Source organism: Leucoraja erinacea, unplaced genomic scaffold (genome assembly GCF_028641065.1).
Source record: "Leucoraja erinacea ecotype New England unplaced genomic scaffold, Leri_hhj_1 Leri_161S, whole genome shotgun sequence".
Lineage (NCBI taxonomy): Eukaryota > Metazoa > Chordata > Chondrichthyes > Rajiformes > Rajidae > Leucoraja > Leucoraja erinaceus.
The window spans coordinates 90,133-117,186 of record NW_026575913.1 but is presented as its reverse complement, the minus strand read 5'-3'; the positions used below and the strand labels follow the sequence as shown (position 1 = coordinate 117,186).

The window sequence follows — 27,054 nt, the reverse complement described above, 5'->3', positions numbered from 1 at the left end:
TTCACACACGCATTAATACACACAAACTCCAATTCTAAAATGACAAGTACATTCAGAACGTGTTGAATATACAGTGTGTAAAACAAATCTTTAAAGCCTGCTGTGGAGGCTGCTGCTGAAGCAAAATCATGCTTTTAATAGCGTCAAACAAACACACTCACCATAGACAGAGCAGTAAATTAATGAATTATTTAACAGCACCTGCACTTGCCGCCATCTTGACGTCACACTCTCGCTGCTCGCCACGAAGCGGAAATTATGCACTAATCGCCAACATGCCGCTAACTGGAAATTATGCCATCTTGCAACCTAGCGAAAATCAAAGAATACGTGCCAATTTTGAAATTAAACACAGTTCTGATCTAATACAATGTTTATTCACTTTATCCATCCGAAAACTGTTGTACGCAAGCCCTTTAAAAAGCCAAGCAATTGGGGGAAAAAAACACTGAGCAATCAGGCAAGCCGACAAAGACCACATCCACTCGCTGAAAAGCAATTTAAAAAATGCCAAGCAATTGCGGGAAAAAAAACACTGAGCAAGCAAGCAAGACGACAAAAACACATCCGTTCGCTGAAAAGTACATCGAGGGGACTCACCGTGTAGATGTGCTTCGCAGCTCAGAGAGCCGTGACCCTCTCGCTTCCTATGTCTGGCAGAGACTGAGTGAGGCACGGCACTTCCAGGTTTTATAGTCCCTCCCCCCACGGAAAAAAAAACTGAGCAAACAGGCAAGCCAACAAAAAACTCATCCGTCGCTGAAAAGCAATTAAAAAAATGCGAAGGAATTGGGGAAAAAAAACACTGAGCAAGCAAGCAAATCGACAAAAAACACATCCGTTCGCTGAAAAGCAATTTATAAAATGCCAGGCAATTGGTGAAAAAATACACTGAGCAAGCAAGCAAGCAACCCGACCAAAAACACATCCCCTCGCTGAAAAGTAATTTTAAAAAATCCAAGCAATTGGGGGCAAAAAAGACTGAGCAAGCAAGCAAGCCGACAAAAAACACATCCGTTCGCTGAAGAGCAATTTAAAAAATGCCAAGCAATTGGGGAAAAAAAAGACTGAGCAAGCAAGCAAGCCGACAAATAACACATCCGTTGGCTGAAAAGCAATATAAAAAATGCCCAGCAATTAGGTAAAAAAAACACTGAGCAAGCAAGCAAGCCGCTAAAAACACATCCGTTTGCTGAAAAGCACATCGTGGGGACTCACCGTGGGGTAGATTCGCAGCTCAGAGAGCCGTGACCCTCTGCCATCCTGGGTGTGGCAGACACAGAGTGAGGTGCGACACTTCCGGGTTTTATAGTCCCTCCACCTGCCGCCAGCAGGGGCAGCAGAGAGAATGGAGAATTTTGTAAAAACATTAATATCTCTCCCATTTTTCATCGATGGGAAAAATCCTCTGCTCCTAGAAGGCGAGGTGGCCATAAATGACGGGCGTAGGTTGCGGCGTTCTCTCAGAGAATCGCAGCACAGTGGGTCAAAAGCGGTCAAGATCAGACTTTTAGTAATATATAAGATGTATGTAGTTTGTTTGTTTATACTATTCTTATAACAAATGTGAAGCACTTTGGCCAACAAGAGTTGGTTTTATATGTGCTATATAAATAAATGTGATTTGACTTGACTTGAGTGTCATAACTGGATTGATGAAGTAGAGGAGCCTGCCTCAGTTTAAGTTTTTCTTTCAAGATTGCGATCAAACCCTCGTCACTGGAACTGTGCCGCAGTGCCACCCCATTACGTATCAGCCCCAATTATCTTACAACATTCTGGAATCACTTGTTTTTTTATCCTTTTTAGACTTTTTTCATGAATTGTTCAACATAAACAGTTATGCTACAACAGTTAAGCGCAGCTACCACTTAGTTCCAGAGACATAACAACACAAGAGATAGTGTTGGAAGAATGACCAAACTCACACATAGTGGGTAGAATCCATAGTCTATTATTAGTAACTATGCAGAGAAACACAAGGTGCTTTCTTCTCAGTCTACCAGAGAGAGAGAGACAGAGAGAGAGAGAGAGCGCTCTAATAAGCATGTGGGCGGAACCACAGTATGAGTGACACTAATCTACAGATAGGCACAGGGTAAAGTGTAGATTTATTATTGTCACCTTTAGTTTAGAGGTACAGCATGGAAACAGGCCTTTTGGCCCACTGAATCTGTGCTGACTAACGACCACCCAAACATTAGTTCTATCCTACACACTAGGGACAATGAAGCCAAAAAATGTACAAACCTGGGCGTCTTTGAATGTGACGGAAGTGGAGCAGCCGGAGATAACTCACATGGTCACAGGTAGAATGTGTGAACTCAATATAGACAGCACCCATTGTCAAGATTGAACTTGGGTCTGTGGTACTGTAAGGCAGCAACTTTCCCGCTGCGCTACTGTGCTGCCCATGTACTGAGCTACAGTGTAACACTTTGTTTTGCATGCTATCCAATTGGATGAGATAACAACATACATATATATAATCAAGTCAAACTCAGGTACTGTAGGTAGAGCAAAAGGGAAGTTACAGAGTGCAGCATATAGTTCTCAGCAATGCAGCCCATTAGAGAAGGGTTTTGACATGAAACGTGACACATTCCTTCTCTCCAGAGATGCTGCCTGACACGTTGAGTTACTCTAGCATGTTGTGTCTATCTGCGGTTTAAACCAGCATCTACAGTTACTTCCTACATAGTTCCATAAACAAAGTCCACTGTCTGCAATGGGGTAGTGGTCAATTGGACAGAACCCTAGCTTATGGAATGATCATTCAGAAGCCTGATTTTCTCCTTGATTATCAAGTTTCCGAGTAAGCCATTTGGTCCTCAAACCTGCCCACCATTCAGTATGACCATGGCTGATGTTCCTCAGGCATCAACTCCTGTTCGGTGTCAGTTCCTCATTGAACTAAATTCTCAAATCTTTCAAAAGTTTAACTACTGCCACATTAAATACTTCCAATGATTTTGTCTTCACAAATCTCTGGGGTCAAGAGTGCCAGAGAATGACCACACTCTGCAAAAATAGATTTTGTAAACAAATGACTGGCCCCTTTTATCTCTTATTGACGAGGAGTGAAATATTGTCAATTTTATGCTTGTCCCCTCCCCAATTGACCCTCATTTCGTAACTTGTCAATTATTTGCCCGATGTGAAAAGATTTGCCGTTGGTATTAGTATATTATTGTTACGTGAACTGAGATATAGTCTAAAGTTTGTCTGTGTTATCCAATCAGATCATACTACACATGTGCAATCAAGCAATCCACAAGTAGAACAGGGCAAAGAGAAAACTATTCAGAGAGCAGAATTACAATATCATAGCATTACAGTTACAGAGATAGTGCAGATCAAAATGAGTTGCAAGGATCACAATGAGATTGGTTGGAAGATCAGGACAACACCTTATCTTACATGAGAATCATTCAGTAGTCCAAATAAAGTGGGGAAGAAGCTGTTCCTGAATTTAATGGTACGAGCTTTCAAACTCTTGTGTACTATCTTAACAGGGAGCGTGCGATCCCTTTTAAACCACGTGGTTAGTTGATGGTGACGAAAGAGACAAAATGGGGCAGATGTAGACAGTAACCTGGTTGTTGTAGTAGACTGAAGAATAGTTTGAGGTGGGTGACTGTGCAAGTTTTACTGAAGGTGAAAATAACCATCTCACTGTCTTGCAGTTTCACCTGAGGTCACACTCGCTGCCCGCACTGATGATCATTCAACCCTGTACTGCACTGTGTTTGCATTTTACCCACCGGCCATCAATGTCAGCTGGTTGCAGAATGGTCACCATGTCTTTGAGACCAAATCTTCTGGGGTCATACCCAACAACGATGGAACATATCATCTCAAGTCTGTCCTTGTGTATGATCCGTATGATGGGAAACAGTATTCCTGTCATGTTGATCACAGCAGCCTGCCCGGTGGGAAGACTATCATCTGGGGTGAGAATGTTAAATATTCTTTCATAGATAATCATTATCTTCTGTTGTTTCCATTTTAATAATTGTGACTACATCCCATGTTCCAAGATGCGTAAACTGTCTTTGTTTCGTGGTGTTGCTCTAAGCAATCACGTAATCAGACTCCCACTCTCCACATGAGCAGAAGACTTTGTCAACAGAAAATGTATCAAAAGTAAATAAATAAATAACTAATATACAAGGAAGGAGTATTTGGGGTTCTCAGTGGTGAAACTGAAATCCATGAAAGGTATGTTTAAATAAAAAAAATGAATCTTTCCTCATGATGTGATTAACAGCAAGGCACTGGGGGAGTACATGTCAAGTGTCAAATCAAGTCACATTTATTTATTTGGCACATTTAAAAAACAAATCTCGTTGGCCAAAGTGCTTTACATTTGTTATAAGAATAGTATAAACAAAAACAAACTACATACAAATATACATATAGCCCTCGCTTAGTGGACGTCAGGAAAGGCTTGGTAGTATAGATAGGTTTTTAGTCTTGACTTAAAGGAGTCGATGGAGGGGGCAGTTCTAATGGGAAGAGGGATGCTGTTCCACAGTCTAGGAGCTGCAACCACAAAGGCGCGGTCGCCCCTGAGCTTATGCCTAGACCGCGGGATATTCAGCAGCCCAAGTCGGCTGATCTGAGGGACCTGGAGGTGGAGTGGTGGGTGAGAAGACTTTTAATGTAGGAGGGGGCAAGCCCATTGATAGCTTTGTTGACATAGAGGAGGGTCTTGAAATGTATACAGAACCACACAGGGAGCCAGTGGAGAGAGGCCAGATCGGGGTGATGTGGTCCCTTTTTCGGGTGCCCGTCAGGAGTCTCGCTGCAGCGTTTTGGACCAGTTGCAGGCGGGACAGGGAAGATTGGCTGATGCCAGTGTAAGAGTTGCAGTAATCTAGGCGGGAGGAGATAAATGTGGATGATCTTTTCGAGGTCATCAAAGTGGAGGAATGTTTTATTGCCCCAATGCCCCAATCCGAATCAATGGTCCAAAGTGGAAATGGTTGAGAGATTTGTGTTCCTTGGCATGAATATATCCAATATACTGTCATGGACTGACCACATAGACAAGGAGGCACACCAACACCTCTACTTCCTCAGGAGACTGAGAATATTCATCATGACTCTTGCAAACATCTATAGATGCCGCTAGAGAATGCATGTTGTTGGGTTGCATCATATCTTGATTTAGGAACTGCACTGCCCAAGACTGCAAGAATAAACGAAGAGTTAAGGATCATCACACAGCCCAGACTTCCTACTATTGACTCAATCTACACCAGGTTGCCTTGGAAAACAAGACTTATCCCACCCTGGTCATTCCTCCTTCCTGCTCCCATCAGGCAATAGGTACAGAAAGTTGAAAATACGCACTGCCAGACTCGGGGACACCCTTCTGTTATCAGGCTTCGGAAGGGTCCTTCCATAATGTAGGTTTAATAGTAAGATTAAACAAGAACTTACCAGTTTGAAGTTTAATCGTTTTTTATGAGGAGTAACGTTGAGGGAATACGTGAAGAACCCCGCCAGGACGCATGCATGTCATTCTTCAAAGCAGCGGTGTGAAATCACAGATAACTGTAATGACTAAACATAGTAAGATTAGAGAAGAGATACCAGTTGAGTATATGATCAAGGGTGGGAGCGGAGGGCACGTATTCCCTCAACTTTACTCCTCATAAAATAACGATCAAACTTCACACTGGTAAGTTCTCATTTAATCTTATTATTTTACTTCGGAGTCACGTGAGTGACTACGTGAAGATTTTAAAGCTCTGTGATTTCATGCCGTGGAAACGAGTCCAAGCATCACATCTGCCTTGATTATGGGGAGAATAGAGTTAACATCATTAGACATCAATACGATATTGAAACCCAACGATAAAAATATTAACACCAATTATTGCCCCTATTTATGGGGTAAATTATATTACAGAACTTAAATTTGTTTCTGCAAATATTCCAGGTTCAATGACTGGATTGTTATAAACCATATAACCATACAACCATATAACATTTACAGCACGGAAACAGGCCATCTCGACCCTTCAAGTCTGTGCCGAACATGTATTCTCCCCTAGTCCCATACACCTGCGTTCAGACCATAACCCTCCATACCTTTCCCGTCCATATAACTATCCAATTTATTTTTAAATGATAAAAACGAACCTGCCTCCACCACTTTCACTGGAAGCTCATTCCACACAGCCACCACTCTCTGAGTAAAGAAGTTCCCCCTCATGTTACCCCTAACCTTCTATCCCTTAATTCACAAGTCATGTCCCCTTGTTTGAATCTTCCCTACTCAACTCTGTCTATCCCTCTCATCATTTTAAATACCTCTATCAAGTCCCCCCTTAACCTTCTGCGCTCCAAAGAATAAAGCCCTAACTTGTTCAACCTTTCTCTGTAACTTAGTTGCTGAAACCCAGGCAACATTCTAGTAAATCTCCTCTGTACTCTCTATTTTGTTGACATCCTTCCTATAACTAGGCGACCAAAATTGTACACCATACTCCAAAATTGGCCTCACCAATGCCTTGTACTATTTTAACATTACATCCCAACTTCTATACTCAATGCTCTGATTTATAAAGGGCAGCACACCAAAAGCTTTCTTTACCACCCTATCTACATGAGATTCCAATTCCAAGTCATTGGAAAGTTTCCTCCGTTGACCATCCTGCTGTCTTGTGGATTTGGTCCATAGGAACGCCCAACGTCATAGCTGCCAATGTAGCTGCAGCCCTGGTGGAGTGAGATTTAAAAATGCTAGTGTCTACTCCAGCCTTTATTAGGACCTGTTTTAGCCATCTAGAGATGGTCTGGATTGTCACTGTTTTGAGTGGCTGTTTGTAGCTGATTAAAGTGACATTTCTTCCCTCTGATGATCTTAGTATATTCCATATATAATAGCAAGTGTGTTACAATACAGAGACGACCATCTGTCGGGTAGGACCTGAATTCTGATTTTAGGCCTGCTGACCCCTGTCTGTTCTGTTTGACTATTTCATTAATGTGAAAAGTTAAATTTCCAGATGAAATAATCATGTTGTCCAACCTTTGTTTCTGTAGTGACCGGACCCTTTGTGCCGTGGCCAAGGCCATCAGCATGACTGCTTTCATAGTCATTTTCTGTAGGGACAGAGCTGTAGCTGGAGACCAGTTTCTTAACATGGTCAGTACAATGCTCACATCCCATATTTGGGAGTACCTGGTTCTTGGGGGATTAATATTAAAATGCCCCTCATGTGTTTGGTTACCAGGGTGTGTCCCAACAGAATGCCGCTCTGTTCCTTGCCACGGGTATGTTGACAGAGCACTTCTGGCGCAGTTGATGGCACTATGACTGAGCCTCTCATCGTAATGGAGGCTTGCCAGGAATTCCAGAAGAGACGGGATGTTCATAGATCTGTGGGTGATGTTTATTGTTGTGACAGTACTTCCCATTTCTTGATGACACCAAGTATTGTTTGTTTTGGTGGACTGTCTGTGGCCCGTTGAAATCCCACTGTTTGGTCCGTCAGTCCCAGGTGTAGTAGAGGTGCTTTCAACTCTATAAATTAATATGTTTATATAATTGTGATATGGGTAACTCCCCTTGTTGTGGGAAGAACCAGTAAATTAGGTCTATGATGGATGGTGATGCATGGTTCTAAAACCATGTCGATATCACCGGGACCCATGGTTGAGTAGGTCAATCGGGTACTATCAAAATACCAGTCTACTGTTTATTCCTAAATACCCGACTGATGAGGCAAAAAGGAGGGAATGCATAAATAATCCCCCAATTCAGCGAAAATGCATCAGTAGCCACTGCCCCAGGTTCTGGTTCCCAAGAACCTAATTTGATAACTGGTGTGAGCATGGATGTGAATAGGTCGTTATCTGGTGTTCCATACCATGCTGTAATTCCAGCAATACTTTCCCCAACATCCATACAGTGTTTTCATAGACTTAGCGTGACCTGTTGTCTGCCACTAAATTCAGTTTACCTGGTAATTTGGTAGCTGATATCCAAATATCTTTCTGGATATATTATTGCCAAATTGTGTTGACCTGATAGTCACATGATGTCGATATGTTTCCACCCATATGGTTGACATATGCTACCACGGTGGTGTAGTCAATTAGTAGTCTAACATACTGGTGATATAACCCAGAACAATATGACTTAAAGCCATGGAATGCACTCAACTTTCCCAGGGAGTTATGCCCAACTTTTGTGATGATGCCTCCTGTGCATTCCATCTTCCCCACAGCTGGAGATGGAATTGGTAGCATCCCATCCAAGTGCCCATCAGTATGTAGTTCCATAGACGGGTAGCTGTTAATGTTTGGATTGGAACAATGCCTAATGTTATGTTTCCACCATTTTAGTACCATGGTGGCCTCTGTTGGTAGCTTCTTTGGTCTGTCAGAATGACCCCCATAATTTTTGAGTGCACGCATGTTTGCGCTCAGTAATTTGATAATGTAAAGGTCCGATTTATGTGGCTGGAACACAGCCACTATAATGCCAATCATTCTACTACCAGTCTGATGGATGGTTTAGTTTACTGCAAGCCTTCATTAAGGCTGTAACCTTTTCTTACGGCAAAGTCACTGACATGTGAGCTGAGTTAAGAGTGAAACCGCAGATGATCCATTGTGTTAAATACATCTGTGGTCACCTCTAATGGGTACTGTATAGTAAGCATTTTTTAATACGATGCTTGCCATGTAGTAACCTAGGATCAATACCTTTGCAGTAACAAAGGTTCCCATCTAGTAATGAATATAAAGTACGAAAGTATTCAAATTAGTCAACTCTATGATGATGTGGCAACCACCATCTATTTTATGATAAAGATTTTGGACACAAATCCTGTGATTCGTGTTGGATGTCCTGCATTAGTCCTTTTATTCGAACAAGTTAGGGCTTTATTCTTTGGAGCGCAGAAGGTTAAGGGGGGACTTGATAGAGGTTTTTAAAATGATGAGAGGGATAGACAGAGTTGACGTGGAAAAGCTTTTCCCACTGAGAGTAGGGAAGATGCAAACAAGGGGACATGACATGAGAATTAAGGGACTGAAGTTTAGGGGTAACATGAGGGGGAACTTCTTTACTCAGAGAGTGGTAGCTGTGTGGAATGAGCTTCCAGTGAAGGTGGTGGAGGCAGGTTCGTTTTTATCATTTAAAAATAAATTGGATAGTTATATGGATGGGAAGGGAATGGAGGGTTATGGTCTGAGCGCAGGTATATGGGACTAGGGGAGATTATGTGTTCGGCACGGACTAGAAGCGTCGAGATGGCCTGTTTCCGTGCTGTAATTGTTATATGGTTATTATATGGTTATATTTGGGCACTGTAGTTCAGTAAACGCTTTTGATTATTTCTTTGCCTGTAAGCATGAACATTCAGTTCGGTACATGCTGAACTGGAAGGTTATGTTTTGAATAATTCTATGGTATAACCCTATACTTCTTCCTCCATGGTTACTATAAGTAGGTTTCTGTAGTTGGGTCTGTGTTGAGGGTTAGCGCATTCCCCAGGAAGTAGTTTTTAGACGTTGCTTTAATGAGCCCCAGGGTTTCCCTCTATGTCAAGTTCTTTACCTGTTTAGATAAGTTGCCTCCAAATTTTAATATTGGTGGTATGGAGGTTCCAGGTTTGCATAGGCCTGCAAATTAGGGTCTAAAGCCGGTTGGATGGTACTTCTTCCTAATGCTGTTTACCCGTATTGGTAATTTGCAAAATAAGGCCAGTGCATCCTCGTGATCCAGTGTCATGTCTTTTTTGTTTATTGTGCGGGCGAAACCCGTAATACCCGCTGTTAGGACTTTTGGAACTTTCTTTCATTTCAAGTACCTGCCCTGCCATGTTTTCAAATACACTGGTTTATACTGGGAACATTCAGTGTTTTGCAGTTCCCTGATGGTAAGTGTCTTCCAATAGGTTTTCTGCACCCCATGTGCACTAGGGGTATGTTCTGCACCCCTGTTCAGGTTCAGCCCAGAATTCACCCCCTATACTCCCCTCTGATGAGGGAGACACTGTGCAGCCCTACAAGAGGTACTGCTGTAGGACTTACTAGCTGCCCCCTGTGACTAGTCTCCATCTCCTGGAGCCTGCCACTTACCTGCTCCCACAGCTGCTCCAGCTGGCTCCGATGCTCTTGGGCACCCAACCGGCTCCAATGCACATGGTCACTGGCTGTCGGTGCTGCTCCTGAAGCCGCTACTCCTGAGGCTGCTCCTGCTCCAGTTCCTGCAGCCGCTCCAACTGTTCCAATGCTCACGGGCACTGGCCGCTCGCGGCTATTCAGAGTCGGACTCCTCGGAGTCAACGACCCTGTTAGTTTTTGCTTCGCTCTCCCGCCCGGCTTGGCCGGTGTGGGAGTGAAGTTGGGAGCAAAGTCGGGCACAGCTGTTCCCATTACGGGAGATTGGCGTGCCTTTGGCTGCTGCCGCTGGCTGCCCGCAACTCCATGATTCTCCCCCGCCAGCTTTTCCGCAGCCGTCGTGGATCTGGTCCATGTCTCCACCTGAAAGGTAAGTGGAAGGAACGCAGAGTCTTCTCACCTGCTGTTCCCGGTTTTCAAATTTTGCCGCTAAGGGAACGTCGTTCCCCCTGCTGTGACTCGTTGCAATACGTGTAGCGATATGACACGCATGCGTCCTGGCGGGGTTCTTCACGTAGTCACTCACGTGACTCCGAAGTAAAATTTAGTTTAATTCACCTCAACCTCATTGCACATCAAACATTGTCTATGGGACTGATATGTTACAATGTTGAGAACTATATTCTGTACTCTGTATCCTCCTCTTTGCTCTATTGTTTTTGAGTTTGTATTAATGTATAGTATTATCTAATTAGTTTGGACAGCATTTAAAACAAACCTTTACACTGTATCTTGAAACATCTGGCATTAATAAAACAAAACCTAAGAAAGTAAGTTCTGTGACGCAAGTTACAGTTTCTGCAACGAAAAATATAACTGCCTGACAAACAGCGACTGTACTAGTTTGATTCCAGGTATGCTGCACTAACCTACACAAATGCTCACTTTTGAAGATCCCCTCGAACAATGCACAACTAAGGAATCTGATGTTTCACTCTGAAGACTGTTGACATACTCCAGAACTTAATTTCCAACCTATCTATGTATTATGAGCAATCTAGGCTACAGCGCCATCTGTCCCTTCATCTGCTCTTAATACCAACAATAAGTAGTTGCATTGATTCCCAACCTGCAGTTACAGTTTCCCAACCTGAACACTCTTTTAGAAATATAGAGACATAGAAAATAGGTTGAGGAGGAGGCCATTCGGCCCTTCGAGCCAGCACCACCATTCATAGATACATAGAAAATAGGTGCAGGAGTAGGCCATTCGGCCCTTTGAGCCTGCACCGCCATTCAATATGATCATGGCTGATCAACCAACTCAGTATCCCGTACCTGCCTTCTCTCCATATCCCCTGATCCCTTTAGCCGCAAGGGCCACATCTAACTCCCTCTTAAATATATGATTTGTTCATGATTGTTCATGACGTTTGGGTCTCTACAATATATTGTATTTCTTTTGTTTCTCATTCATAGTGATCATGGCTATCAATAACCCGTGCCTGCCTTCTCCCCATATCCCTTGACTCCACTAGCCCCTAGAGCTCTATCTAACTCACTCTTAAAACCATCCAGTGACTTGGCCTCCACTGCCCTCTGTGGCAGGGAATTCCACAAATTCACAACTCTCTGGGTGAAAAAGTTTTTTCTCACCTCAGTCTTAAATGACCTCCCCTTTATTCCAAGACTGTGACCCCTGGTTCTGGATTCGCCCAACATTGGGAACATTTTTCCTGCATCTAGCTTGTCCAGTCCTTTTTATAATTTTATATGTTTCTATAAGATCCCCCTCATCCTTCTAAACTCCAGTGAATACAAGCATAGTCTTTTTAATCTTTCCTCATATGACAGTCCTGCCATTCCAGGGATCAATCTCGTGAACCTACGCTGCACTGCTTCAATCGCAAGGATGTCCTTCCTCAAATTAGGAGACCAAAACTGCACACACTACTCCAGATGTGGTCTCACCAGAGCACTATACAACTGCAGAAGAACCTCTTTACTCCTATACTGAAATACTATTGTTATGAAGGCCAACATTAAGACAACTCTCTGCTTGCTCTGAATTGTTTTTTCCTTTCATGCTAATTATTACCCCAAATGTCAAAAGCCTTTGCATCACTTGATCAGATATCTTATGAAAATCCTGATATTGTGGCGATATCTGGTGGTCAGGTCACTTATTGGTAGAATCCTCGTCAGGGGAGCTGGGACTATCACATGACAGGGTTTTGGTGGGAGTTGGTGATGAGTCAGTCGTCAGTCAACTGGTGTGCCCGATTACAACGGCAGGAACTTTGCTCAAGTCCTTACTAAACACGCGTGTGCCAAAACTATATTTCTTTAAAAAAAATTGATTTGTTCATGACGTTTGGATCTCTACAATATATTGTATTTCTGTTGTTTCTCATTCCAATTTTGTTATCTATTCTGCTTTTCCATCATTTTGTTTTTGAATTTTAGGCTGTGCACACCTGCAAACTACTGCTGCTTGAATATACATTGTCTACAGGTTCCTGTTGCATAAAGTTCATAATCAATTTCATAAACAAAGTTTGAAGAAGGGCCCCAAAACGAAACGTAACCTGTCCATATGTAAAAAGAAACTGCAAATGCTGGTTTACACCGAAGATGGACACAAATTTCTGGAATAACTCAGCTGGTCAGGCAGCATCTCTGGAGAAAAGGAATACGTGATGTTTCGGGTCACGCTCCTTCTGACTGAGTCCATGTTCGCCAGAGATGCTGCCTGTGCCGCTGAATTATTCCAGCATTTTGTATCTATCATGTATTGTCTTTCTACTGACTGGTTGGCACGTAACAAAAGCGTTTCACTGTACCTCAGTACACGTGACAATAAACTAAACTAAACCTTTTGTGTAAATCAGTACCTGCATCTTGTTCTACAATTTTCCTGTTAATGCACTTTATTGTTTTGTTATTACTTAAATGTTCTGCCATTATTGAAAGAAATCCAGCATTTTCCCCAAAACAGATGTTAGATTATATAGGGCTAAAGCCAGTATCTATCTGCTTTCAATTCGCCTTCTTTCTTGAATTAAGATGTGGCTGTGATGGTGCCATAGATCATAGAGTTGTACAGAACATATATTGTCCCTTTGCTATGCTGCAGAACTCTGTCATTCAAAACACCATATCATTTTATATACCTTGAAATGCGCCAAAGATAGACACAAAATGCTGGAGTAACTCATTGGTCAGGTAGCATCTCTGGAGAAAAGGAATAGGTGGCATTTTGGGTCGAGACCCTTCTTCACCCTGAAGTCTTCAGACAGTGCCAATCTATTTAGCTGCACAGCTTAACAATTGATTTGTAAAATTATGCATTCTTATTTTTCAGAAGGAAATGGGAAGAAAGACAGGCACATTGGCCTTATTGCCGTGTGTGTGCTGATATCGCTGGCTATTGGCTTGGCAGTAATTGTTTGGTGGAGAAAAAACAGGAGAGGTAAGATGGAAACATTGTGACAAACTGTTGCTAGTAAAGGTATTGGAATTGAAGAAATGATCAATCTCAAGTAGGATAAGGCAGCAGCTACACATGAAATGCCACAATTGTCACCACTGTCAACTAGCCTTTTTGCTGTTGCTAAATGTTTCTGATATTCAGATATTTGAAATTGTGAATTCAGTGTAAAATAAATAGGTAGACATTATGGATTCACTGCACCAAATCCTAGAGATATCATTGAAAAGTACAGCATGCAAGCAGTCCATTCGGCCCACCGAGTCCATGCCAACCACCAACCACCTGCTTTCATGAATTCTATCTCATTGCACCTTCTCATCCAGTCACACACCCACGAGGGGCAATTTACAATGGCCAATTAAACTATCAACTGACACGTCTTGGGATGTATGAGGAAGCCGGAGCCCCTGGAGCGATCCAATGCGGTTACACGGAGAACGTGCAAACTCCACATAGATGGCACTCGAGGTCAAAATTGAAGCCGAGTTGTGACACTGTGCTGCTCTGTTGGGGGCTCGCACTGTTCATAATCAAAGTCAGCTACGAGGCAGATTGGTTGCAGTTTTACATTTACTAGTTTTGTTTAGTTTAATTTAGAGATACAGTGACGAAATAGGCCCTTTGGCCCATCGAGTCTGCGCTGACCAGCGATCCCCGCATATTAACACTATCCTACACACACACACACACACACACCATGCCAATTAACCTACATACCTGTACGTCTTTGGAGTGTGGGAGGAAACCTTAGATCTTCGAGAAAACACACGCGGTCACGGGGAGAACGTACAAACTCTGTACAGACAGCATCAGTAGTCGGGATCGAACCTAGGTCTCCGGTGCTGCAAGCACTGTAATGCCCCTGTCCGACTTAGGAAACCTGAACGGAAACCTCTGGAAACTTTGCGCCCCACCCAAGGTTTCCGTGCGGTTCCCGGAGGTTGCAGGTGATTGCCGGAGGTTGCAGGTAGTGGAAGCAGGAAGGGAGACTGACAAAAACCTCCTGGAACCGCACGGAAACATTGGGTGGGGCGCAAAGTCTCCAGAGGTTTCCGTTCAGGTTTGCTAAGTGGGACAGGGGCATAAGGCAGCAACTCTACCGCAGTGCACAGAAGCCGCCTCTGTGGCTCCTGTTGCTGGAAGACTCAAAATGACGTGGGAATGTGAGTAGTGGGAGTAATTGTTCAAGGTGGAAAGCCGAATGAATGAGCAACAACGTGACAGGTGGACAACAATGTGAAACAGGGCAGCACCGAGACAGAGACCAGAATTAAATACCGACATTGGCTGTTGTATCTGTAGAGTATGCATGTTGTTCCTGTGACCAAGTGGGTTTCCCCAGGTGCTCTGGTTTCCTCCCACATCCCCAAAACATGATTTGGTAGGTTAGTTGTCCCCTAGATTGTGCATGATACAATGTGGGGATAGCTGATGAGAATGTGGGGCAAATGTAGGATTAGTGTACATGAATGGTTGGTGCAAAGTCAGTGGGACAAAGGCCATGTTTGTATATTTCCATGATTCTTTATGATGTAGAAAGATGCTGACTATTTTTGAATTATAAGATTGGAAAAGACTGTGAGGAACGGTGCTTGAGTAGCTCAGCAGGTCAGGCAACATCCCTGGAGACCATGGATAGGTGACAATCTGGTTCGAGACTCTCCAGGCAAATTACAATGGGTAATCTCCGCTTAAGCCTGATAGTAGTGTACAGATGCACCTCAACCACTGACTTGCTCTACAAATGCCCCAACGAGTTGAATTAAAGTATGTTTGGAGTAACATGCAGCAGTCCTTAAAATGTACCATTTCCCAAATCCCAAGATAGCTGGATGATCAGGGATTTAGTGTAAATTCAGTAATCTATATCACTGGTTTCTTGCCTGTGATCACACTGTTGTAAGAATTATTCTGGAGATGAATTGCAGTTCACTTTCCCCTTGTGTAAAGAAGTTATTGTGTTGAATATAACAAGTGGAAGAGAAAGTCAGTGTAGGATTTAGAGTTTGTACGTAATGCAGCATGGTAGTGCAGCTGGTAGAACTGCTGCCTCACAACGCCAGAGACCCAGGTTCAATCTGGACCTCGGGTACTGTCTACGTAGAGTTTGCACGTTCTCCTTGTGACTATGTTGGCATCCTCAGGGAGCTCCGGTTTCCTCCCATATCCCAAAGATGAGCAGGTGTGTAGGTAATCAGCCAGGCAGTGTATGGAGTGGGTGGGAATCTATTATGAATAGGCGATCGCTGGTTAGTATGGATTTGGTGGCACAAATGGCCTGTTTACACACTGTATCACTGTTTTCAAGAGAGAGTTAGATTTAGCTCTTAGGGCTAAGGGAATCAAGGGATATGGGGAAAAAGCCGGAATGGAGTACTGATTTTGGACGATCAGCCATGATTGTGTTGAATGGCGGTGCTGGCTCGAAGGGCCGAATAGCCTATTCCTGCACCTATTTTTTATGTTTCTATCTTTCTATTAAATAAACTAAATTGGAAGTCAGAAGGTATTGCCTGATGCATCTTCAAGCCAGCTGTAAATGTCATAAATTGTGAGAATTGATTGCAAATGTGATACAATATTATAAACAAAACTGGGTGATCAAAATGACAAGATGGCTGAAGAGCAGAGTTTTCATTGAAATAACAGACATGCAGCTTTCTCGAGCACTTGGCCTTGGTTGTGTAATATTTCCTCTTCAAAATACAATGTTCCCAGCCACTGCAGGTCTGAGACACCACTCAGCAAGTATATTTCCTGAAACTGAGGTGCTGCTTTCATGGTATCAAGATGTCTAGCAGCTCCAGCACGCTGATCAGAACCAAGCCATTTCTCACTTTGCCAAAACGAAGAATGCAGCACCAATTTAGTCATTGAACACCAACAACATGCACATTTGAATAGAGGCAAAGGTTTGAGCTTATTATCACTGTAAACCAGCCATGGTTATAGAGGTCTGCCATTGTGGTCACTATTAGTGAGGGTGATTAACTAACATTTAGCAGTGAAACGGGAAATAATTGGCTTTACAAGCCCACGGAGCCAGAGTCATACGGCGTGGAAACAAGTCCTTTGCCTCAACTTGGCCATGCCAACCAAGATGCCAAGTTTAAACTAGACCCCTTTACCTGCAATTGACCCATATCTCCCTGAACCTTTTCTATCTACCGTATGTACCTGGCCAAGTGTGTTCTAAATATTTTTAAGTCCCTGCCTCAACTACTTCCCCTCAAATGTTGTTCCATATTTCCACTTCCTCTGGTTTTGAGTAACTCATTTCCCTTCACCTTAAACCTAAGTCCTCTGGATATTGATTACACGGCTGGTTAAAAGATTCTGTGCATTCAATCTATCTATGCTCCTTGATTTTATAAACCTCTATAAGATCACCCCTCAGCCTCTTGGATGCCAAGGAATAAAGTCCAGGCATTATCATCCTCTCCCTGAATCGCAGGCCCTGTTAATGACATCCTTCCCATAGTGGAGTGACCAAAACTTAACACAATACTCCAAATGTGGCCTCACCAACATCTTGTACAACTGTAGCAGAACATCACAACTTTTGTATCCAGTACCTTGACGGCCAGAGAAGGTTGTGCTGTGAGGAGGACATTTCATGTTATTGATGTTCCTGATTATTCCGTTCTTTGTGCCTGGCCATTTTGACTTTGCCCCATTTTACTTTGTGTATGATATTGTACAAGATTTGTAATCACACCTCCCAATTGACTCAATTATCCTAAATGCCTATATGTTAAATGCCTATATTAAATGCCTATATGTTAAATGCCACATTAGGCATTTAGTTAAGTAGGATAATTTTCTGTGCAGGGTAGTAGCTGCAGTTTTTATTACACACTGTGTGGTGTGTGCCTGGAATGGACTGCCAGGGATGGTGGCGTTTGGGGTACAGCTTTGTGGATGCAGGGGCTGGAGGGACATGAATCATTTGCAGGCAGGTGCTGCCTAACTGGTGTCTGTCCGACTGATTGGGAGGAATTTGAATGGGCTCTGATGGTGAGGCATGGAGTACTTCCAGTGACAATATTATGCTGAGCCACCAATGTTTGTGCTGAACATGATGCATATTAAGGCAGAGTGGTGCAGCAGAGAGAGCTGCTGCCTCAGACCGTCAGAGACATGGGTTTAATCCTAATCTCGGTTTTTGGCTGTGTAAAGTTTGCATATTTTCCCTGTGACCGCATGTGTTTCCACTGTGCTCCAGTTTCCACACACATGCCAAAGATGCCAGGGTTTATGGGTTAATTGGTCTCTGTAATTTAACCCTAGTGTGGATGCGAAAGTTGGATAACACAGAACTTGTATGAACTAAACTAATTGGAAGAATATTATGTTTTTTGCTTAGTTTAGTTCAGAGACATAGCATTGAAACAGACACTTCAACCCATTGAGTGCGCACCAACCACCAATCACTCACACATGCTAGGGACACAAGACAATTCACCTACAAACCTGCATGTCTCTTTTTGGAATGTGGGAGGAAACTGGAGTACCTGGAGAAAACCTGTGCAGTCACAGGGAGAAGGTACAAACTCCGCAGAGACAGCATCCGTAGACAGGATCAACCCAGATGTCTGGTGCTGTACCATTATATCTGGAAGGAAGATGTTATGTGGGATGAATCAACAGTTGAAGCATCATTTTAAGCTCTGTCTTCGGCTCTGCGAATGGCCTATTCCTGCATCTTTTGTCCATTGTCTATTTCACGGTTGTCTAATATTTAATTTCCCTCCTCAGATTATCAAAATATTCAACCAAACCAGAACGTTCCCTGCTAACCTATCGCTGAATAGAAGATTTCATTGATGTGATTGAAATGCAGGATCAGAACTATATGGAAAGAGTTAAATTAAATTTACTAAACATGACAGTATTTCTTAATAAACTATCCTGCATTTGTACAAGATAGCGAGCGCTATGTTGCAATTTTTGCTGATCACAGCTGATCTGACTTAGGCCTCAAGTCCTTTACTGTACTTCCACATAGGATACAATCCCCTGTAATTTTATAATATAACCTATTTCTCTTTAAATATCTCCAATGTTCTAACCTCCTATGTGTCAAAATGCAGCTTTTCTGCAAAATGATTGACTTGTCTATGCTATGTTCTCCAATGTAGAAGAGGCCACATTGTGTACACTGAATGCAGTGGATATGGTTGGACGCGGTGCAGCTGAATATCTGTTTTACATGGAACTGTCTTCTCCCTTTGTTTCCATTTTCCACCACACATTATCCACCAATTCACCACCCCATCATGCCTCTTTAATACCTTCATAAGGTTAACTTTGATTTTTGTTAACTCCAAGGAATACGGAGCCAATGATTTCAGCCATTCATGGTAAGGCAACACTTGCTTATTCCAAGAATCTCTTCTAGCTGATATCCAATATTAATATGTCCTTTCTTAAATCTGAGAACGAAACTGTACACAGTGCTCCTGATATGTCCTTAACAACGTCATGTACCATAATTACAATTGTAACCTACTTTAAACGGCAATATGCTAATCACCTTCTGCATTGTGTGCTGCATCTACCTGTTGGCTTTTGTTTTTTCACCTTAAGCATTTGAATCTCTTGTACTCCACTCATTTGCAATCTCGCTCCATTTAGATAATAGCTTCCTTTGAATTGCTCTTACCAAAGTATGTGAGCACATAATTTCCATTATTAAACTCTATTTGCCAGTTTTATGTTCTCCTAACAAAGAGTCATGGAGCCATATAGCAATAAAACAGGTACTTCAGCCTAATGCTCCAAGCTGAACTAGATACTACATCTGTTAGTCGCATTTGCTAGCGTTTGGCCAACATTTCTCTCAGCATGTTCTATCGATGTACCTGTCCAAGTGTCTTTTCAATGTTGTTATTCTACCTTCTCTGTCAGCTCATTTCATAATCATTTCATACACCCAGTAATCTCTGAGTGGAAAAGGTTCCCTCTCAGGTTCCTACTAAATCTTCCTCTTCACCTTAAACCTGTTTTTGCTGGTTCTTGATTACCCTACCCTGGGTAAATGCATCAGTGCATTCCCCTGATCAATCGCCCTCATGGTTTTAGATAGCGCTATAAGATCACCAATTAAAAGGTTTCAATTATAGATAGAGTGAGATTTTGTGGTTATTTCCATCGAATTATAGACTAAAGAAAGGCCAGTAGAGGTACTTGGTCAAACAGAATCTGTGGAGGCAAACGGCAATAACCAGCATTTCAAGTCAAGGCACTACATTAGAATTGAAAGAGGATGGGAAGGTTCTACCAGTTTGAAGGAGGAATGGGTCAGAGGCTGGTAAGTGGCAAGTCAAATCTGGTGGTGGGGGGATGATGGGCAGATGAACACCAGTGGTGTCGATAAGCTGAAATATGACAAGTTAATATCCCATGAAGATACCCAGGTGGAGTATCAGGTATTTTGCTTACAATTTACAGTGCACAAGGTTAACGACAGACGGGTCAATGTGAGAGTGGGACGGGGTGTTAAAATACCATACAACAGATCTCAGTATGATCTTTGCTTCAAAGTGTTTGTGCTCTACAAAATGGTCGACGTCTAAGCTAGTTTCTCCAAAGTAGAGAAGACAACAATGTGAATACTGAATGCAGTAGAGAAAGTTGAAAGAGGTGCAAGTTTATTCTCCTTTTGTTCACCTCTCCTCCTCCTCTCCTACCTGTTTCCATCTATCCATGATCCTCTCCCCACCTGGTTCTATGTTTGATCTACCAGCCTCTGTCCTATCCCTCCCTGATTGCTATATATTGGCAATCCATCCTCTTCCCTAACAGGCCAGGTGCAGGTTCTTGTCCCTATTTGTGACATAAACAATTTGTCCCAATAATTTTTCTTGAGCCATTGAATGCTTTCAATGAAACCCGCTGAGTTTCTCCAGCATTTTGGTGTACCTAATGATTTAAGTCTTCTGTTTTTAGTTGCGGATTACAGTAGCTATAGTCATTATTGGATAGAATATATTTTGATTTAACACTGCATTTAGTTTGAGACTCAGCACCAATAAATGTTGTTACATAATGCTTGGTTATTTGATGATGTCAAAAAGTCTTGATTGTTTGTACTTTGTACATTTCTAATCTAAATGCAAAGAATTTATCATCCATAAGTATATAAAATTATCCACGGTGACTGGTGGCACAGAGATCAAGTTCATTTTATGTGGCTGGTTTGGTACAAGTGCTGCTCTTGAGATTTTGCCTGATTATAGTTCCCTGAAGAATGTGCTTGATGAATAGATTATTGAGTATAAGATTTTTGGAAATAAATGGGCAATAAAAGATGGAAGTAATGGTTTTTGGTGGCACCACTGGGGCCCCCCCTGTAGATCTGGGCTCCCTGGCCCAGTATATTAAACCAAGCATCACAAACCTAGGGGTTAAAGTGGACCCTGAGCTAAAATTTGACAGTCAGATCAAGGCTGTTGTTCAATCAAGCTTTTTCCATTTGAGGCAGCTGGCCAAAATAAAGCCAAATCTGTCAAGGCAGAACTTTGAGACGGCAATCCACGCCTTTGTTACCACTCGGCTGGATTACTGCAATGCACTGTATGTGGGGGTTAGTGGGTCCTCCATCGCCCGTCTCCAGATGGTACAGAATGCAGCTGTACGTCTTTTAACTGGCACACGTAAACATGAGCACATTTCGCACATTTTAGCCTCACTCCACTGGTTGCCTATTCAGTTTAGGATCCATTTTAAAATTATTTTATTTGCTTTTAAATCCCTGAATGGTCTTGCCCCGCCCAACCTATCTGAGCTTCTACACCCTTATACACCCGCCCGCTCTCTCAGGTCAGATAATCAGCTGCTCCTGAGTGGGCCTAAAACTAAGTAGAAGCTCAGAGGGGACCGTGCCTTTGCTGTGTCGGCACCCAAATTATGGAACGATCCGCCTCTCCACATTAAACAGGCCTCTTCTCTGTCTATTTTTAAATCACTTCTTAAAACCCATCTCTTCTCCGTGGCCTTTGATACCCAGTAAGATGTCGACTTTATTTACTTGATTTAATTTCTTTTTTGATTGCTTTATTGCGTGGTTATTATTTTTACTCATGTTTTATGTCTTTTAATTTATTGTTGTATTTCACATGTAATTTTTGCGCTTTATGTGAGCTGTTATGTTGTCTGTTTATGATGTCTTGTTTATTCTTCTGTACAGCACTTTGGTCAACATTGGTTGTCTTAAAGTGCTTAACAAATAAAGTTGGATTGGATTAAATCCAAGTATACACATTGGATTGCACCTTGTATGATAGTGGCTTCATTTTGTAAAGTAAAGCCAAGACATATCGCCAATTAATATGCAAGGCACAACATTACATTGTTGTTAAAAAATGTAATGGCTCCATTTATTTGCAGGAGCATCAATCACAGTTTTAATCCGTCAAAGTTGATTTTGTATTTTCTGAAGAAAGAATGGAACAAAATGATCAAAAATGAATTGGCAGTCAAAGTGATACAAGGTTGTAGTGGAGACAAGTGTGTAGGAACAGGCCACTCTGCCTATCCTGCCAATACTGGTGCATAATCATCAGCCTCTTTCCACCTTACGTGATCTGCAACATGGTTGGCAAGTCCATGCTGGATTCTCTTTTGTGTTTGCCCAGCCTTCCCCTAAATGCATTTCATTGATCTGGATCCTCATTCTCACCAGTGTTGGGTGGGAGGGGAGGAGAGGGAGCATTATCTGTAGAATTCCCTGCTGGATTTTAGGGTGGAAATGGTTTCACCATAGTGATTCATTTAAAACATTTATGTATTTTAATATCACCCTTCAGCCACTTCTCAAAGGGGTGCAGGACTTGCACAGGGAGATTCAATGACCATGTTTTGTTTATATTAACCATATAACCATATAACAATTACAGCACGGAAACAGGCCATCTCGGCCCTACAAGTCCATGCCGAACAAATTTTTTTCCCCTTAGTCCCACCTACCTGCACTCGTACCATAACCCTCCATTCCCTTCTCATCCATATGCCTATCCAATTTATTTTTAAATGATACCAATGAACCTGCCTCCACCACTTCCACTGGGAGCTCATTCCACACCGCCACCACTCTCTGCGTAAAGAAGTTCCCCCTCATATTACCCCTAAACTTCTGTCCCTTAATTCTGAAGTCATGTCCTCTTGTTTGAATCTTCCCTATTCTCAAAGGGAAAAGCTTGTCCACATCAACTCTGTCTATCCCTCTCATCATTTTAAAGACCTCTATCAGGTCCCCCCCTTAACCTTCTGCGCTCCAGAGAATAAAGACCTAACTTATTCAACCTATCTCTGTAACTTAGTTGTTGAAACCCAGGCAACATTCTAGTAAATCTCCTCTGTACTCTCTCTATTTTGTTGACATCCTTCCTATAATTGGGCGACCAAAATTGTACACCATACTCTAGATTTGGTCTCACCAATGCCTTGTACAATTTTAACATTACATCCCAGCTTCTATACTCAATGCTCTGATTTATAAAGGCTAGCATACCAAAAGCTTTCTTTACCACCCTATCTATATGAGATTCCACCTTCAAGGAACTATGCACGGTTATACCCAGATCCCTCTGTTCAACTGTATTCTTCAATTCCCTACCATTTACCATGTACGTCCTATTTTGATTTGTCCTGCCAAGGTGTAGCACCTCACATTTATCAGCATTAAACTCCATCTGCCATCTTTCAGCCCATTTTTCCGAATGGCCTAAATCACTCTGTAGACTTTGGAAATCCTCTTCATTATCCACAACACCCCCTATCTTGGTATCATCTGCATACTTACTAATCCAATTTACCACACCTTCATCCAGATCATTGATGTACATGACAAACAACAAAGGACCCAACACAGATCCCTGAGGCACCCCACTAGTCACCTGCCTCCAACCCGATAAACAGCCATCCACCATTACCCTCTGGCTTCTCCCATTCAGCCACTGTTGAATCCATCTTGCTATTCCTGCATTTATACCCAACAGTTGAACCTTCTTAACCAACCTTCCATGAGGAACCTTGTCAAAGGCCTTACTAAAGTCCATATAGACAACATCCACTGCTTTACCCTCGTCAATTTCCCTAGTAACCTCTTCAAAAAATTCAAGAAGATTAGTCAAACATGACCTTCCAGGCACAAATCCATGTTGACTGTTCCTAATCAGACCCTGTTTATCTAGATGCTTATATATATTATCTCTAAGTATCTTTTCCATTAATTTGCCCACCACTGAAGTCAAACTAACAGGTCTATAATTGCTAGGTTTACTCTTAGAACCCTTTTTAAACAATGGAACAACATGCGCAGTACGCCAATCCTCGGGGACTATTCCCGACATCCAAACATTTTTTTAATATAGGTTAGTACTTGCATATATAGTACTTAGTATAAGCAGTGCTTATCAACACAGTAGTGTTCGTTTTTTGCATCTTGAGTAAACATTGAAATAGCATTGGATGGTGTGCTCAGAAAATTATTTCTGATTTGTCCTGATTTGATTTGACATTGGACAAAGTCAGCATGGATTTACGAAAGGTAAATCATGTCTGACGAATCTTATAGAATTTTTCTAGGATGTAACTAGAAGCGTGGATAGGGGAGAACCAGTGGATGTGGTGTATCTGGACTTCCAGAAGGCTTTCGACAAGGTCCCACATAAGAGATTAGTATACAAACTTAAAGCACAAGGCATTGGGGGTTCAGTATTGATGTGGATAGAGAACTGGCTGGCAAACAGGAAGCAAAGAGTAGGAGTAAACGGGTCCTTTTCACAATGGCGGGCAGTGACTAGTGGGGTACAGCAAGGCTCCGTGCTGGGACCCCAGCTATTTACAATATATATTAATGATCTGGATGAGAGAATTGAAGGCAATATCTCTAAGTTTGCGGATGACACGAAGCTGGGGGGCAGTGTTAGCTGCGAGGAGGATGCTAAGAGACTGCAAGGTGACTTGGATAGGCTGGGTGAGTGGGCAAATGTTTGGCAGATGCAGTATAATGTGGATAAATGTGAGGTTATCCATTTTGGTGGCAAAAACAGGAAAGCATTATTATGTAAATGGTGGCCGATTAGGAAAAGGGGAGATGCAGCGAGACCTGGGTGTCATGGTACACCAGTGATTGAAAGTAGGCATGCAGGTGCAGCAGGCAGTGAAGAAAGCGAATGGTATATTAGCTTTCATAGCAAAAGGATTTGAGTATAGGAGCAGGGAGGTTCTACTGCAGTTGTACAGGGTCTTGGTGAGACCACACCTGGAGTATTGCGTACAGTTTTGGTCTCCTAATCTGAGGAAAGACATTCTTGCCATAGAGGGAGTACAGAGAAGGTTCACCAGACTGATTCCTGGGATGTCAGGACTGTTTTATGAAGAAAGACTGGATAGACTTGGTTTATACTCTCTAGAATTTAGGGAGATTGAGAGGGGATCTTTTAGAAACTTACAAAATTCTTAAGGGGTTGGACAGGCTAGATGCAGGAAGATTGTTCCCGATGTTGGGGAAGTCCAGGACAAGGGATCACAGCTTAAGGATAAGGGGGAAATCCTTTAAAACCGAGATGAGAAGAACTTTTTTCACACAGAGTGGTGAATCTCTGGAACTCTCTGCCACAGAGGGTAGTTGAGGCCAGTTCATTGGCTATATTTAAGAGGGAGTTTGATGTGGCCCTTGTGGCTAAGGGGATCAGAGGTTATGGAGAGAAGGCAGGTACGGGATACTGAGTTGGATGATCAGCCATGATCATATTGAATGGTGGTGCAGGCTCGAAGGGCCGAATGGCCTACTCATGCATCTAATTTCTATGTTTCTATGTCCTCTCTTTGTGAACACCAAACCAATGTAAGCATCTGTCTTATCTGCAAGAAAGGCATAGGCACCAGGATCTCTGTTCCTTTTAAGCATCCAGTTATTATGTTCTTCGATGCAGAGGAAATGTGGCCAGGATAAATACAAACATGTTGAAATGCAGAATATTAAAGTTTAGCCTTAACTATTATTCAATGTGATCAATTGTGACCTAAATTATGTACCTTGATCCTTTTATTTCTCCCCAACACATCTGATTCTTTGACTATACGAATAACATATAACTCCTTGAATACATTTAATGATCTGTGTTCAACTGCTTCCAGTGGTATAACATTCCACACATTCATCAGATCTGATGCCTGATCTTCAGATTGTGACCACTGGGTCCTGAACTGACCTGATTTCCCTCTTGAATATATGGATATGTAAATATATATTCGCATATATGTGTGTATACCTGCGAGTATGTGCGTATATATATATATGCACACTGATTTTTTTTCTCTTGTTTTTCATATTGTTTACCGTGTACTATGTTTACATATTCCGTTGTGCTGCCGCTAGTAAGAATTTCATTCGACTATCTCGGACATATGACAATAACAAAAACACTCTTGACTCTCTTGGATCTGGACAGACCCATAAGAATTTTGTAGTTGATTTTGAATGGTCCTAATCAGAGATGTAATAATAATTGCCCTAATAGCCCTTCATACATTAGTCCTCCCATCCATGAAATCTGATGAACTTTCACAGCACTCCCTCCATAACAAGAACATTCTTCCTAAGATCAGGAGACTAAAACTGCAGATGCCGTGGTCTTGGCAAGTACATTTCTCAGAATAACATGATGTATCTTTAGAAAGGGATGAGGAGGAATCTCTTCTGTCAGAGGGTGGTGAGTCACATATTAAGTTCTTGGAGCTCTGGAAAATTATCAATCTTTGATGGGAAGAATGGATGGAGAAGGTGTTCATTTTGCTGAAGGGTTTGAGAGAGGACAAGGAATTATATGCAACGTGCGTTTGGAATTTCAAGTGTATGGCACGTGGATGATGTGTAGTTGAGTCCATTATGCCCTTAATGCAGTGGAAAAGGTAAACAGGGTTTTCACCTAAGATGACATTTTCTGCAAACAGCAATTTATGGTAAGGAAGTAGGCTGGCCTTGGGAAACAATTAGATGATTGAGGGCTCGCTTAGAATAACTGGGAAATTATGGAGCAGCCTACAAGGATATTTACAGTGTAGCTAAAGGATAAGTTAAACCTTTTTTTTATCTGAGACATGCAAGAATAGCTTGGCGCTTGATTTAATGCAGAACCTTTGAAGGACAGTCCCGCAAGATCTCTATACCAGCCATCATAAATAGGAATCTCCAATGGGCAGAAGACTGTGAGATTTGATGGTATTTGCCGCTGCTTCTATCATTTAACACATTGAGCTGAAAGCCATGAGATTTGTTGCTTTTTTAATGCTTTGTCTTGTAATTTGATGTAATAAAGATAGTCATTTGTACCACTGAAATTTCTTTCTCCGTTCATTGATCCGAATCCTATTTATGTTTCATTACAAAGAGAGAATTGGATAAACTTATTGTGAACAAAAACATGCAAAACTACAGTCGAAGGGCTGGGGTTGAACAAGTG

General features: G+C 42.2%; 1 protein-coding gene across 6 annotated transcripts in view; it reads left to right on the top strand.

Annotated features, from left to right (window-relative positions):
* The window catches only part of LOC129716032 (class I histocompatibility antigen, F10 alpha chain-like), a 102,114-nt gene that overhangs the window by 46,463 nt on the left and 28,597 nt on the right, over nt 1–27,054 (top strand). For 4 of the 6 annotated variants that reach the window (XM_055665907.1, XM_055665906.1, XM_055665905.1 and 1 more), the window contains 2 exons: nt 3,687–3,953; nt 13,454–13,561. In XM_055665907.1, the coding sequence (XP_055521882.1) occupies nt 3,687–3,953; nt 13,454–13,561 (375 nt within the window). Of the gene's footprint in view, nt 1–3,686; nt 3,954–13,453; nt 13,562–18,340; nt 21,851–27,054 lie in introns of those variants that run through there. The other 2 variants (XM_055665910.1, XM_055665908.1) reach the window with 2 other exon arrangements.